The sequence below is a fragment of the Chrysemys picta genome, chromosome 6 (assembly GCF_011386835.1).
Source record: "Chrysemys picta bellii isolate R12L10 chromosome 6, ASM1138683v2, whole genome shotgun sequence".
NCBI lineage: Eukaryota > Metazoa > Chordata > Testudines > Emydidae > Chrysemys > Chrysemys picta.
Genome location: NC_088796.1, coordinates 23,915,195 through 23,930,820, shown reverse-complemented (window position 1 = coordinate 23,930,820; position 15,626 = coordinate 23,915,195). Strand labels below are relative to the sequence as shown.

At 46.5% G+C, this 15,626-nt stretch overlaps 1 protein-coding gene across 1 annotated transcript in view; it reads left to right on the top strand.

The window, feature by feature from the left end:
* The window catches only part of SLC45A2 (solute carrier family 45 member 2), a 28,658-nt gene continuing 13,032 nt past the window's right edge, over window positions 1-15,626 (top strand). The window contains exons 1-3 of the mRNA XM_005312317.4: window positions 1-543; window positions 1,682-1,858; window positions 12,562-12,884. Coding sequence (XP_005312374.2) covers window positions 96-543; window positions 1,682-1,858; window positions 12,562-12,884 — 948 coding nt within the window. The 5' untranslated portion in view covers window positions 1-95. The remainder of the gene's footprint in view (window positions 544-1,681; window positions 1,859-12,561; window positions 12,885-15,626) is intronic.

The window sequence follows — 15,626 nt, the reverse complement described above, 5'->3', positions numbered from 1 at the left end:
TTCCCTCTCAGCATGTGAGCCAGGCCCCCTGTCATCCAGAGCTAGAACAAACCTTCTCTGAGCCACTTACAGGAACATCAGGCTTAGCTAGTCCAATGACTTTAACGAAACAGGATTTCAGTGCAGGACTTCCACCACCATCTGAGCTGGGCATTGCTGGCATGGACAGCAGCAGAGGGAAGGAAAAAGCTGTGTTGGAATCCTTGGCAGGAGGAGACGCCTTTGGATCAGTGGAGCCTGTCAAAAAGCCCTCGGGAAGGCTGATTATGCACAGCATGGCCATGCTCGGCCGGGAGTTCTGCTATGCGGTGGAGGCTGCCTTTGTCACCCCGGTGCTGCTCAGTGTGGGGCTGCCCAAGAGCCTCTACAGCCTGGTGTGGCTTATCAGCCCCATCCTGGGCTTTGTGCTGCAGCCGGTGGTGGGATCAGCCAGTGACCACTGCACCTCTGGCTGGGGCAAGCGGCGCCCTTACATCCTGGCTCTGGGCATTCTGATGTTGCTGGGTATGGCTTTGTACCTCAATGGGGACATGATGGTCTCAGGTGAGTGAGCTGCACGTGCTGAGCTAATAGACAAAGCTCATCCTGCTTCTTGAACCAGAAAGAAAAGAGGGTTTTTTTTGTCTGTAAATAAAGGTGAGAACAGGGACATCACATTACTTGGTCTCACTGAAAGAGCTGGGGAACAACATGATCTTTTCCAGGTTCCACCCTAATGCTGCCTGTTATTTGTCAGATTGTTCTGTCCTCTGTATGTGCGAGTACAATTTATTGTATGTTGGTGCAGTTGCTTCAAAGTTCATCTAAGTAATGTCCAGGCCCAGACAGGTTTAAAGAGCTAACACATGACTCGTTTAATTTGACAGTAGATTTTATTTGCATGGTTCAAATCTGGTATCTGCAACTGAATAAGTATTGCCCTTCCCCACCTCCCTGCTCCAAAACCTCTAAACCAGGGTTGGTGTTCATAGCAAAGAAAGTAATTATTCATGCATGTGCTTAATTTGGGAACGTGTAGTGCTGGTGAATAATAGATAAGAACAACTCCTTGGGGATTATTTTGCATTGGAAATCTTGAGCAAAACTCTGTAAGGCCTTGGCTACACTCGCAGCAGTGCTGTGAAGCGCGAGTGTAGTCATGCCGCCAGCGCTGTGAGAGCTCTCTCGCAGCGCTGCAAGTACTCCACCTCTCTGAGGGGAATAGCTTGCAGGGCTGCGAGCGAGCGTGCAGCGCTGCAGGCACTGATTACACTGGCGCTTTACAGCGCTGCACTCGCTGCGCTCAGGGGGGGTGTTTTTTCACACCCCTGAGCGCAGCAAGTGCAGCGCTGTGAATGGCCAGTGTAGCCAAGGCCTAAGAATAACATCCTAGAGACCATTATGTTTCAGCTCCAGATGTAAGTTATTGAAGTTTAGCAGCCCAGGTGGAAAGCTACCTTTGCTATTATAATGGGTTATTCAGGGGAAGAGTACATTTCTCTAAACCAATATCTGCTGTGCTGCTAGCTTTCCCTTGAGCTGGGTTAACTGGGATGTGTGTACCCATATGAAGACATTGTTTGCAGGCACTGAGGGAGAAATAAAATATCCCTGTCAGGGTCACGGCTCTGTTGCATTTAGTCTATAAACTACTGCAAAGTCGGGGGCTGTTGTAAGAGTGAGTTTATTTTTCTTTTTGCAGCTTTGATCCCCGAGCGAGGCAAGCAGCGGACCTGGGCCATAGTGATAACCATGCTGGGCGTAGTGCTCTTTGATTTTGCAGCTGACTTTATTGATGGTCCCATCAAAGCGTATTTATTTGATGTTTGCTCTCATCAGGATAAAGAGAAGGGTCTTCATTACCATGCTCTCCTCACAGGTAAGCAGGCCCCCTTCTCTCACGCACTGTCTCTGGGGGCAGAGAGTGAGCAGTAGGGTTTTTTCCTCTCGCCGCACTTCTAATCTTCTTGAAGGAACTGATCATCTGATCCTATGCCTCAGTCACGAGTGATTGTTGCTGGGCTTTTATTCTGGAAAAGGTCAGCTTGTGACTACAGCTGCAGGGATTCTGCTGCCGAAAGCTCCACACATAGCCTGAAAATGACATTTGCAAAAATTCCTGCCTAGGGTTAAGGGTGATTGAACAAAGTTGCTCAACATTCTCCCTTCCCCACTTTTCAAAAAGACATACTGAGTTTTGCAGCCTGTTTTGAGTCCCTCCCTGCCCCCCCACCCCAGGCAAAAGTTAGTGAATATCATCTGGATTCAGTGTCCAAAGAAGAGAAAAGTAAAGAACAACTGTTGAAAGGAATAACACTCCTTTATTAAAAAGAGAAGGAGAGATGCCTAAGCTGCATCGATTGGACCCAAATTTCAATGGTATTCAGATGCAGGTTGAGGCCAACTTGTTATATAGATGTACAGGCCAAGATGAAGTTAATAGACTCATAGAATTCTAGGGTGGGAAGGGACATCGGGAGGTCATCTAGTCCAACCCCTGCTCAAAGTAGGACCAATCCCCAGACAGATTTTTGCCCCAGATCCCTAAATGGCCCTCTCAAGGATTGAGCTCACAACCCTGGGTTTAGCAGACCAATGCTCAAACCACTGAGCTGTAGATCTGTACGTTTTAAGGCCAAATCCAAATTTCCACAAATCTGGGGGGTGTTTGTGTCCAGGGTTTTGGTTCAGTTTGTTACATTTTTATATACTGTGTGAAATTCACTTATGTTGCAGAAGGAGAGGGCAAGGCTCTCTGTTCCCCTTAAGTCCCATGTTGAGGATACACAGGAGATCACAGAAAGTTGCCTGCACTAAAAGGGTCTCCAGCTAGCCCTGGATAGGCCAATATGGAAGGGCTATGATAGGAGCTGACCTGATGGTCTGTGGCATCTATGATAGTTGTTCAATTCCTGAGGATGGAATAGTGGCTACTGGCAAAGATCTTGTGGGAATTTCCTGCCCACCTACATTTTATTCTCATAGAGCCTGATTACTTGGGCTTTTTGCAATTTAAGTTAATTTCATCCATTACACATATCTAGATAGAAACTGTTTGACAAAGAGCACAACTGTTAGTTACAGGTCTGTTGCATCTTACGCGCATTTAACATGCGCAATTTCAGCTTTACACGGTTGGCAAAAACAAAAACAAAACAAAACAAAAAAGAGAAAAATAACAATTTTAATCTTGTACCTGTAGTGCGGGCGATTCTGCCCGCCATTGAACTCAATGTAATTTTGACTATACGCGGTTTTCGCTTTCCGCGCTAACTGCGGAACGGAACCCCCGCGTAAGATGAGACAGACCTCTATGTGCAAATGAAGATGTGAGTCTCTATAGCATGTACACTAAATGCATCCCTTCCTCTTTGAGGTTGTTTTTTCATATGATGACACCATACGGGCCTAATTGCCAAATGCTGAGTTGTGCAGCTGCAAATCTCATTTGTAAGTGACGCTGATCTGTGATGAAACAGACTCCAAATATTAATCTTATTCATTGCTGCACAAGAGGAAGGACCATTTTCCTCAAAAAGACATTCTTAGTGTAATCATTATTATTATCATCCATGATATTTCATGTGTCCAGAAGTATTGTAGGTTCAGATCAAGCAAGGATGCAGTCCTTGTGCTGAAAGGCACGCAGTCTAAGTCAACATAACACAATGAATAAGGGTCATAATCAGTCAAACCCCGGTAAAGTGCTTAGTAGAGCTTCTCAGTCCACACTGCGAGCGGTTATCCTTGAGAAAAAATACTAGTTACTGTGTTTATTTAATATTGATCACTCAGGGAAAATGTTGATGTTGTTCTTTTTTTAATCCTAAACTAATAATGTATTATTAAAGAGGAATATAGGGAAGTTTTCATATTTCTAACTCCCATGTAAAGATTTATATGCCTAGATGGTGTGGTTATCCATTATGGAGGAATTGTGCAGAGACTATGGGTTTTGTTTCACTTAGGATTTCACTTTGGACTTAAAACATATACATGTTAATGACCCATGCTCTCTCCATTAAGCCATCCGGTTGTCTTGACAGTGTCATAAACTTATACAATGGGGGCTCATTTATTAACAAATTATGATTTGCTGCCATAAATACTGATGGGTGCAGTGCAAAAATGTTTAATTACTGGATTTCAATTTAATAACCAAGTTATAAAAGCTATTCTAGAACATGACCTACCAGGCCAGACCCATATGGATATTTAATCAGGAGTTAACATAATATGAGGCATTTGTCTCTTAAAGAGACAGTACCAGAACATATGTAAAATGGAAGTTTTAAAATACATTGTTCCAGAGTAGCATCCGTGTTAGTCTGTATCCGCAAAAAGAAGAACAGGAGTACTTGTGGCACCTTAGAGACTAACAAATTTATTAGCGCATAAGCTTTCGTGGACTACATATGCATCTATATGCATCCGAAGAAGTGGGCTGTAGTCCACGAAAGCTTATGCTCTAATAAATTTGTTAGTCTCTAAGGTGCCACAAGTACTCCTGTTCTTCTTTTTAAAATACATTCAAATTGCAAGTATCAGAGGGGTAGCCGTGTTAGTCTGAATCTGTAAAAAGCAACAGAGGGTCCTGTGGCACCTTTGAGACTAACAGAAGTATTGGGAGCATAAGCTTTCGTGGGTAAGAACCTCACTTCTTCAGATGCAAGACTTCTTGCATCTGAAGAAGTGAGGTTCTTACCCACGAAAGCTTATGCTCCCAATACTTCTGTTAGTCTCAAAGGTGCCACAGGACCCCATTCAAATTGCAGTTCTTCTAGGGAACATTATATTCTGTGTTTAAGGTTTTTTCAAGCATAGATACACCAAACTTCTGTAAATAAATAATAACCAGTAATATCTGAGCTTGATCATCTCTTTTTAAAAAAATTTATGGTGGGGCAAATGCAAATATGTCATTTGTCAACCTAAATTTCTGTTATAGGCCTGTATAAAATTTTTTTTGACATGATCCAAAGATACTGTACTGTCTCATGTTATTTAGACCTTGCTGCTTAACAATATAAATACCAAGGCTCCTTGGGGACGTGGAGCTATAAAACAGAAACTATTTTTACATTGGCATAGATTACAAATAAAAGAATATTCTAATGTTACTCGCACTAAATAAGAATTAAAAAAAAATTTATAAGAAAAGAAAAAGGGAAATAAAACCTCAATAAAACATGTAGGGAGCAGGGGAATCATAGAATCATAGAATATCAGAGTTGGAAGGGACCTCAAGAGGTCATCTAGTCCAACCCCCTGCTCAAAGCAGGACCAATTCCCAGCTAAATCATCCCAGCCAGGGCTTTGTCAAGCCGGGCCTTAAAAACCTCCAAGGAAGGAGACTCCACCACCTCCCTAGGTAACGCATTCCAGTGTTTCACCACCCTCCTAGTGAAATAGTTTTTCCTGATATCCAACCTGGACTTCCCCCACTGCAACTTGAGACCATTGCTCCTTGTTCTGTCATCTGCCACCACTGAGAACAGCCGAGCTCCATCCTCTTTGGAACCCCCCTTCAGGTAGTTGAAGGCTGCTATCAAATCCCCCCTCATTCTTCTCTTCTGGAGACTAAACAATCCCAGTTCTCTCAGCCTCTCCTCATAAGTCATGTGCTCCAGACCCCTAATCATTTTTGTTGCCCTCCGCTGGACTCTTTCCAATTTTTCCACATCCTTCTTGTAGTGTGGGGCCCAAAACTGGACACAGTATTCCAGATGAGGCCTCACCAATGTCGAATAAAGGGGAACGATCACGTTCCTCGATCTGCTGGCAATGCCCCTACTTATACAGCCCAAAATGCCGTTAGCCTTCTTGGCAACAAGAGCACACTGTTGACTCATATCCAGCTTCTCGTCCACTGTGACCCCTAGGTCCTTTTCAGCAGAACTGCTACCTAGCCATTCGGTCCCTAGTCTGTAGCAGTGCATGGGATTCTTCCGTCCTAAGTGCAGGACTCTGCACTTGTCCTTGTTGAACCTCATCAGGTTTTTTTCTGCCCAATCCTCTAATTTGTCTAGGTCCCTCTGTATCCGATCCCTACCCTCTAGTGTATCTACCACGCCTCCTAGTTTAGTGTCATCTGCAAACTTGCTGAGAGTGCAGTCCACACCATCCTCCAGATCATTAATAAAGATATTAAACAAAACCGGCCCCAGGACCGACCCTTGGGGCACTCCACTTGAAACCGGCTGCCAACTAGACATGGAGCCATTGATCACTACCCGTTGAGCCCGACAATCTAGCCAGCTTTCTATCCACCTTACAGTCCATTCATCCAGCCCATACTTCTTTAACTTGGTGGCAAGAATACTGTGGGAGACAGTATCAAAAGCTTTGCTAAAGTCAAGAAATAACACATCCACTGCTTTCCCCTCATCCACAGAGCCAGTTATCTCATCATAGAAGGCAATTAGGTTAGTCAGGCACGACTTCCCCTTCGTGAATCCATGCTGACTGTTCCTGATCACTTTCCTTTCCTCTAAATGTTTCATAATTGATTCCTTGAGGACCTGCTCCATAATTTTTCCAGGGACTGAGGTGAGGCTGACTGGCCTGTAGTTCCCCGGATCCTCCTTCTTCCCTTTTTTAAAGATGGGCACTACATTAGCCTTTTTCCAGTCATCTGGGACCTCCCCCGATCGCCATGAGTTTTCAAAAATAATGGCTAATGGCTCTGCAATCTCACCCGCCAACTCCTTTAGCACCCTCGGATGCAGTGCATCCGGCCCCATGGACTTGTGCACGTCCAGTTTTTCTAAATAGTCCCGAACCACTTCTTTCTCCACAGAGGGCTGGTCACCTTCTCCCCATGCTGTACTGCCCAGTGCAGCAATCTGGGAGCTGACCTTGTGCGTGAAGACAGAGGCAAAAAAATCATTGAGTACATTAGCTTTTTCCACATCCTCGGTCACTAGGTTGCCTCCCTCATTCAGTAAGGGGCCCACACTTTCCTTGATTTTCTTCTTGTTGCTAACATACCTGAAGAAACCCTTCTTGTTACTCTTAACATCTCTTGCTAACTGCAACTCCAAGTGTGATTTGGCCTTCCTGATTTCACTCCTGCACGCCTGAGCAATATTTTTATACTCCTCCCTGGTCATTTGTCCAATCTTCCACTTCTTATAAGCCTCTTTTTTGCGTTTAAGATCAGCAAGGATTTCACTGTTTAGCCAAGCTGGTCGCCTGCCATATTTACTATTCTTTCTACACATCGGGATCGTTTGTTCCTGCAACCTCAATAAGGATTCTTTAAAATACAGCCAGCTCTCCTGGACCCCTTTGCCCTTCATGTTATTCTCCCAGGGGATCCTGCCCATCTGTTCCCTGAGGGAGTCAAAGTCTGCTTTTCTGAAGTCCAGGGTCCGTATTCTGCTGCTCTCCTTTCTTCCTTGTGTCAGGATCCTGAACTCGACCATCTCATGGTCACTGCCTCCCAGGTTCCCATCCACTTTTGCTTCCCCTACTAGTTCTTCCCTGTTTGTGAGCAGCAGGTCAAGAAAAGCTTTGCCCCTAGTTGGTTCCTCCAGCACTTGCACCAGGAAATTGTCCCCTACGCTTTCCAAAAATTTCCTGGATTGCCTGTGCACCGCTGTATTGCTCTCCCAGCAGATATCAGGGTGATTAAAGTCTCCCATGAGAACCAGGGCCTGCGATCTAGCAACTTCTGCTAGTTGCCAGAAGAAAGCCTCGTCCACCTCATCCCCCTGGTCTGGTGGTCTATAGCAGACTCCAACCACGACATCACCCTTGTTGCTCCCACTTCTCAACTTTATCCAGAGACTCTCAGGTTTTTCTGCAGTATCATACCGGAGCTCTGAGCAGTCATACTCCTCTCTTACATACAACGCAACTCCCCCACCTTTTCTGCCCTGCCTGTCCTTCCTGAACAGTTTATATCCATCCATGACAGTACTCCAGTCATGTGAGTTATCCCACCAAGTCTCTGTTATTCCAATCACATCATAGTTCCCTGACTGTGCCAGGACTTCCAGTTCTCCCTGCTTGTTTCCCAGGCTTCTTGCATTTGTGTATAGGCACTTAAGATAATTCATCGATCGTCCCTCTTTCTCAGCATGAGACAGGAGTCCTCCCCTCTTGCGCTCTCCTGCTTGTGCTTCCTCCCAGGATCCCATTTCCCCACTTACCTCAGGGCTTTGGTCTCCTTCCCCCGGTGAACCTAGTTTAAAGCCCTCCTCACTAGGTTAGCCAGCCTGCTGGCGAAGATGCTCTTCCCTCTCTTCGTTAGGTGGAGCCCGTCTCTGCCTAGCACTCCTTCTTCTTGGAACACCATCCCATGGTCGAAGAATCCAAAGCCTTCTCTCTGACACCACCTGCGTAGCCATTCGTTGACTTCCACGATTCGACGGTCTCTACCCCGGCCTTTTCCTTGCACAGGGAGGATGGACGAGAACACCACTTGCGCCTCAAACTCCTTTATCCTTCTTCCCAGAGCCACGTAGTCTGCAGTGATCCGCTCAAGGTCATTCTTGGCAGTATCATTGGTGCCCACGTGGAGAAGCAGGAAGGGGTAGCGATCCGAGGGCTTGATGAGTCTCGGCAGTCTCTCCGTCACATCGTGTATCCTAGCTCCTGGCAAGCAGCAGACCTCTCGGTTTTCCCGGTCAGGGCGGCAGATAGATGACTCAGTCCCCCTGAGGAGGGAGTCCCCGACCACCACCACCCTCCTCCTCCTCTTGGGAGTGGTGGTCGTGGAACCCCCATCCCTAGGACAGTGCATCTTTTGCCTTCCAATCGGTGGAGTCTCCTTCTGCTCCCTTCCCTCAGATGGGCCATCTAGTCCACTCTCCGCATTAGCACCTGTAGAGAGAACATGGAAACGATTGCTCACCTGTATCTCCATTGCTGGTGCATGGACGCTCCTCTTTCTTCTTCTGGAGGTCACATGCTGCCAAACCTCCTCACAATCCTTCTGTCCCTGCTGCGCCTGCTCTGAATCTTCAGAACATTGTGGCCGTAGAAGCATCTCCTGACGTCTGTCCAGGAAATCTTCATTTTCCCTTATGCAACGCAGAGTCGATACTTGTTTCTCCAGCCCTCGAACCTTCTCCTCCAATATGGAGACCAGCTTGCACTTTGTACAGACAAAGTCACTTCTGTCCTGCGGAAGAAAGACAAACATGGCACAACCTGTGCAGGTTACAACAGCTGATTGCTCACCTTCCATATCACCGTCTTCTTAGGAGCTTCCTCAACTGTTGCAGGAACTACTCAGAGAAACCTGCAGATGAAAGCCTCAGTGCGCTCTCCCCACGCGAACTCCCAGGCAAACTCCTGCTGTTAGCCTCTGCTGTTCGCCGCTCAGCTGGTTCGCTGCTGACTGCCCTTATATACCAGTCAGGCCCACTCAAGGCCCACCAACACAGCCCCCCTAATGCAGCACTTAGCGTACCTCCTCTTGGACAGCTCCCAGGCAAACTCCTGCTGTTAGCCTCTGCTGTTCACCGCTCAGCTGGTTCGCTGCTGACTGCCCTTATATACCAGTCAGGCCCACTCAAGGCCCACCAACACAGCCCCCCTAATGCAGCACTTAGCGTACCTCCTCTTGGACAGCTCCCAGGCAAACTCCTGCTGTTAGCCTCTGCTGTTCGCCGCTCAGCTGGTTCGCTGCTGACTGCCCTTATATACCAGTCAGGCCCACTCAAGGCCCACCAACACAGCCCCCCTAATGCAGCACTTAGCGTACCTCCTCTTGGACAGCTCCCAGGCAAACTCCTGCTGTTAGCCTCTGCTGTTCGACGCTCAGCTGGTTCGCTGCTGACTGCCCTTATTTACCAGTCAGGCCTACTCAAGGCCCACCAACACAGCCCCCCTAATGCAGCACTTAGCGTACCTCCTCTTGGACAGCTCCCAGGCAAACTCCTGCTGTTAGCCTCTGCTGTTCGCCGCTCAGCTGGTTCGCTGCTGACTGCCCTTATATACCAGTCAGGCCCACTCAAGGCCCACCTGGAACAAAACAATGATACTATCAATTAAACAACATTGGTTTGCCCCACACTTGGTAGCAGTGGCACAGCAGTATTGCAGCACTTGCCCAGTGTGCCTTGCTCATAATGTGGGAAGGCCCGTAAAAACCAAGTTGCAGCCCATCTCTCCCTATGGGGCCCTTTTGTAAATATACAAATTGATTTTGTCAGCATGCCTAGATGCTGCTCGTTTAAATATATTTTGGTGAAATATATTTCCGTACTTGAGCAGACTCCTTAATTCATCAACTGGTTGATGGAAAAACATGATAACTGCTCATTGATGAAACATAGTAATGGCTGATATGAAGAAATTGCTTCTAGTAAAGGTCAGCTACCTGCCATCAGCCAATCATATATCATCTTTGGGCGTCCTGTAAACCCCCCCCCCCCCCCCCCCCCGGAAAACAATATGTACCCTGACGAAAAACAACACCCCCGCTGCTGCCAAGTACCATCCATGTCAAAACCACCAAGAACACCCCCCACCCAGTAGGTACCCAATTCTCGTAAATAATGAGGAAGCTACCGGGAAAAAGGAACAGACCCCTACTCTTATTTCGCATAAATGACGTATTATTTGTAATATGCTTGCGGTCTGACAGAATAAAGCAGCCTGCGAGCTGCTGCTAAGTGTGACAGTTTTCGGACTGTCATCCCAACGCGTTGGTACGTATTGCAATAAACTGGCCTCAGGCTTGAGTCTGTGAACTAAAATCAATGCGTGGGTGACTTTTTCCACGACAATGCATAGGTAGATCTAAGTGCCTGCGTGCCACAGGGCATGGAGTAGCAGCTGCCAATACAGCCTTTATTTTAATGGGTGGTTTTTGACAGGGCCGGCTCCAGACACCAGCTGAGCAAGCTGGTGCTTGGGGCGGCAGATTGTTCGAGGCGGCATTCTGCCCAATCCTAGGGCGGCACGGCCGCCTTTTTTGTTTTGTTTTGTTTTGTTTTTGTTCCGCTCCGGCTGCCCTGTAGGGGGCGGCGGCGCGGAGAACCAGAGCATCCTGCAGGGCAGTCCTCTTCCTTCCCTCCCCGCCGACCGGAGCGGAGCCCTTGCGGCAGGAGGCGGCGCAATGGGAGGGCCCGCGTGGCAGCGCCCCTGCTGTAGCCCTGGCCACCCCCTTCTCTCTCTCTCCTGCCCGCACCCTCCCTCTCCCCCCCCCCCCCCAGCCGGTCCCCCCTGCACCCACGCTCCGGCCACGCCGCAGGTTTTTTTTTTTTTTTTTGCTTTACCATTCTGGCCGCCCAGTTTTTTTCTTTTTGTTTTTGCTTGGGGCGGCCAAAAAGCCAGAGCCGGCCCTGGTTTTTGATTTCCCCTTTGGTGGCTGTGTGGTGTGTCTGCCTGTGTGGTAGCAAAATGCAGTGAAAGGAAGAGGCTGCTGGAGCAATAACTGATTATTAAAAACTTATCCTCACACTTCTGCAACTAACTCACCATTTAGGAATGCGATGGATACAATGCTTATTGTGGTAGTATTAGATTTAATTCAGATCATGGCACATTCCGTCTAGAGGCCAGGGACTGAGTGGACCATAGGGGATGAACTCCCATCTCAGCCTCTTGAAATGGTCCCTCCAAATCAGGCTTGAAGAACATTGGGGTGGGGTGTGACGGAGCCTGCACTGCTGTAGTCCATGCTGTTATCCTCACACTAGCCCTGGGTTACCTAACAGGTGCTATGGATTGGGGGAATTCTGTACTCGGAAGATTTTTGGGATCGGGCTTGTGGGAGGACTTTGTACCCCAGGGCTGTCAATCCAGCTTCTCTTATGAACATTAAATTAAATCATTTCATTATTTAAAAACAACAACAAGCTATTGTGTAAGCACTTGGATTTTTATATCCAGATGAACTAGAATTTAGGAAGCTGTTTCATGTCATGACTCGATAACTATCTATGCCAAGGTGTGAATGGGTCCAGAGCCCGCGGCCTTGTGGTTGCAGTCTCTGGCGGTCACCCCGCCTCGTGGTTGTAGTCTCTGGCAGTCACCCCACCTAGCAATTGTGCTGGGGGAAGTAGGGGAACCTGGGTCCTCCTGCTCCACCAGGTTCCAATCCAGGGCCCTGCGAGGCCAGTCCTGTGGCTTTCACTCTGGGGTGCCTTCCTAGGTCACTTCCTAGCTCCCCCTTCCCTGCAGCAGGCTGCAGTTTGTCCTGGCAAACCTCATGTCCTACCTCCTGGGTTGCCCACCTATCTCCGGCCCATAAGAGCTACTGCTCCCTGACGCTCCTCCTCCTGGTCTGGGTCTGGCTGCGTCATCCTCCAGAGCTGGTCTTTCCCCCTGCCCTGTCCGTCCCCAACTGGGTTGGCTGGCTCCCCTTCAAATCTGCTCAGCACTGACGGAGGAGTGGGACCTCCTGAGCCCATAACTGCTCTTGAATCCTTTGCTGTCCCGTGCGGGGTTTATACACCCAGTCACACAGGGATTCACTAAAAACTCTAATTTCTTGTGATGCTGGGAATTCCCTCATAGGTATTATGACATCTTAATAATAATTCTTCAGTAACTTACTGGGGGTTGGGTTTTTGTTTTGTTTTTAATAAATGCCAGTGGAGTTTTCTTTCTTTCTCTCTCCAGGTCTGGGTGGTGCCCTGGGTTACCTAACTGGTGCTATGGATTGGGGGAATTCTGTACTAGGAAGATTTTTGGGATCGGAATTCCAGGTGATGTTCATCATTGCGGCTTTGGTTTTCCTAATCTGTCTTACTGTACACTTGTGCAGCATTCCCGAAGCCCCTCTCAGAGATGACAGTACAGAAACTAAGCTCTTGCTGAAAGTGGATGGACCCTCCGAGTATGGTTCCATCGAGAGTGTCACCAATGGTTATTTAAAACCAGGATATGCTGAAAAAAAGATTTTATCTGAGTTGGGGAAATCCACCGAAACACCACAGACACAGGTAATTGTTTTGTAGCCTGTAACATTCCATTTGGGGAAGGTCATAGCTCCAATCCTGGAGCCTGTGATGCAACTGCAAGTGATGTGGTCAGCTAGACCCTCAGGTTCTCTAGAAAAGTAACATGGAAGCAGTAACAGTCTTCTAGGGATAGTTACTTTTCTTCAGTTTGTCATCATCAGCCAGATTGGTGAAAACTACAGGACAGGCAGCATCGTTTACTGCTTAGAGAAGGCAACTGAGGAGCAGGAAATCTGGGTTTTCTATTCTAGACTCTTCCATGGATTCATTATATAATCTCGGGCAAGTTTTTTAGCTGCTGTTTCCCAATATTTCCCCAGATGGGGTTAGCAGTATACCACTTTGTAATGAGCTTTAACACCATATAGTGTAGAAAGAACGAGAAACCCAGCTGCCCTCTGATACATATGAACAGCTCCAATTGAAGTCAATGGCACATACACATGTAAGCTCTAACGGCAAAATATCAGTGTTCACTGCTCTAATTAAGTATGGTATTCAGATCTTGGAAAAGTAAATCCTGGCAATGCTGATTTTGTTTTAATTGCTTCTTAATCAGATACGCCAACTGTGAGTCAGTGGTAAACGACTGGCTGCTGCGTTTTGTTACTTAGGGACTTTATATCTATAACTTCTCCAGTGTTCCCCAGGTGGGAGCGGGTGCCGAAGAGTTGTAAATTGGCACATGCATTTTGTACGTTCCATTGAGGCCTTTTATTTTCAAGCCAAGGCAACTTGGAAAATCGCTGAGATGATTCTCTCTGAAAAACATGGGAACATTGTGTCTCTAGCATAATGCTAGCCAAGTGAAATAGGCAGTCTTTTTTGTTTTTTTGTTTTTGCAGTTATGTTGACTAGAAGTGTTAAGAATCTTCACTGCATTGTTGTGGTAGCCTAGGAAAATGAAATGCTAATCTATGTGTTTGGTTCCTAACCACGAGTAATGAGCTAGAGAGCTGCCTGTTTTGCTTCCCTTATGTGCAAGTGTCTCTGATTTAAATCTTTGGAAACTAGTTATATCCTGTGGCCAAAATGTTCAGATATGGGTGCTTAAAGTTAGGCACCTAAATCCTCATTTAGGTTCCTAGATAAAAGTGGCCTGATTTTAGGTGTGTGTTTGTATTCTGCTTGCACCTAGAGGCTCCATTGTGCTAGGAGCTGTACGAACATAGAATGGATGATAGGCCCTGCTTGGAGGGAAGACAAAAAGAAAGAGACAAACAACAAATAATCAATTTGTCAGAATTATGGAACTAATACATTACAATGTCTCCCTGCTTTCCCCTTGCCATCCCCTCAGCCCAGCTGTAGCAGCCAACATCCTTCACCACCATTGCTCACCAGGAGTGCCCTTCCTCGGATTGTTCGAGGTGCCGAACACCCACCACTCCTTTTGGCCACAGAAGTTCTCAGAGAGGGAGATTTATTGAGAACAGAGAAAGCAGGTCACATAAGAACATGATAAGCAGGCGGCATAATACAGCTAGCCACTCACTGAACAAGCTAATGTCAGTGAATCAATCACACATGATAATTCAGAAAACCCAACCTGTCTTTTCTTGCTGTTCCACTAGCTTCCTCTCTAACCTTTTGGCTGAGCAACTTGCCAGAGACCCAGATGCTGGTATTGAGGGTCTTGTGTCTCTCAGTGTCATCTTCTTTTCCTCCACCTGACTTGTAGCATTCTTATGCATCTCATGTTTCTTTGATGTGTGTGGCTTAGCAGTATCAGTCCAGACACCCTCGCCTTGCCACAAATGTGTGTACCACTCCAATGCCTCCCTAGAGACACATCTTCTGTCTATCTCATGCCATATCCGCTGAATGTTTTCCACATTCATTTACTACCACTGCTAAACCACTTAGGTTCCTATTGTTCTGTCCCCCTTTTATATTTTATTTCCAAACAAGCACCCCTTCAGGCTCATATTTGCTCTAGGATCACACTCTTGCATATTTATTGTCTCGGCAAGAGGTATCAACCTGAAGCCAGGCTGATCTGCCTTCAATGAGACAGGCTTGGATTATTTTTGCAATTCCCTCTTAAACTGATTTCTGTCCTGTATCAAATATAAATTGACGTTGTTGAAAGCTTCTGTGAAAATTTGTGAGTTCAATACCGACCCTTGAACGACACTAAAAAAACCCTACGTTTACAAAATCAGAAATACTATATGAACTAAAAATCACTTGCAAATTGCTTTATAAAGACCTTTCACTAAAAGAGAAACGGTTCTGTTAACATAATTTTTGCAAAAAGGAATGATTGTGCTTTTTAAGGGCTACCAGTGAATTAGCTAATCTAATTAATGCCAATGTGTTGTTCCAAGATTAGATACCTTAAAAGCAATCATAGATTTTCAGTATGTATTATGAATCTTTTGACTAAACTCCTGGTTCTTCATTGTGATTGAGTTGTTATAATATGAATAGACATCTGCACTGAATGCTTGTCCTCTAACATGTGGCCAGATCGTTTAGGGCCTGATTCTGTAACCCTTAGCCATATTGAGTGGCACTTATCCCCATGAATAATCCCATTGATTTCAAATTGATTTCATTGAGAGCTGCTAGGTGCTTGGTGCTTTCGAAAAACAGGTCACATTTAGGTGCATGTGATGGGGACCCCACGTCTCCTGTCCTTTTTGCTTTGCACAGACTGCTCAGAGACCTTCTATCTTGTAGATACCCCAGTGCAGTTTATTTAGTGTTTCACTCCACCAC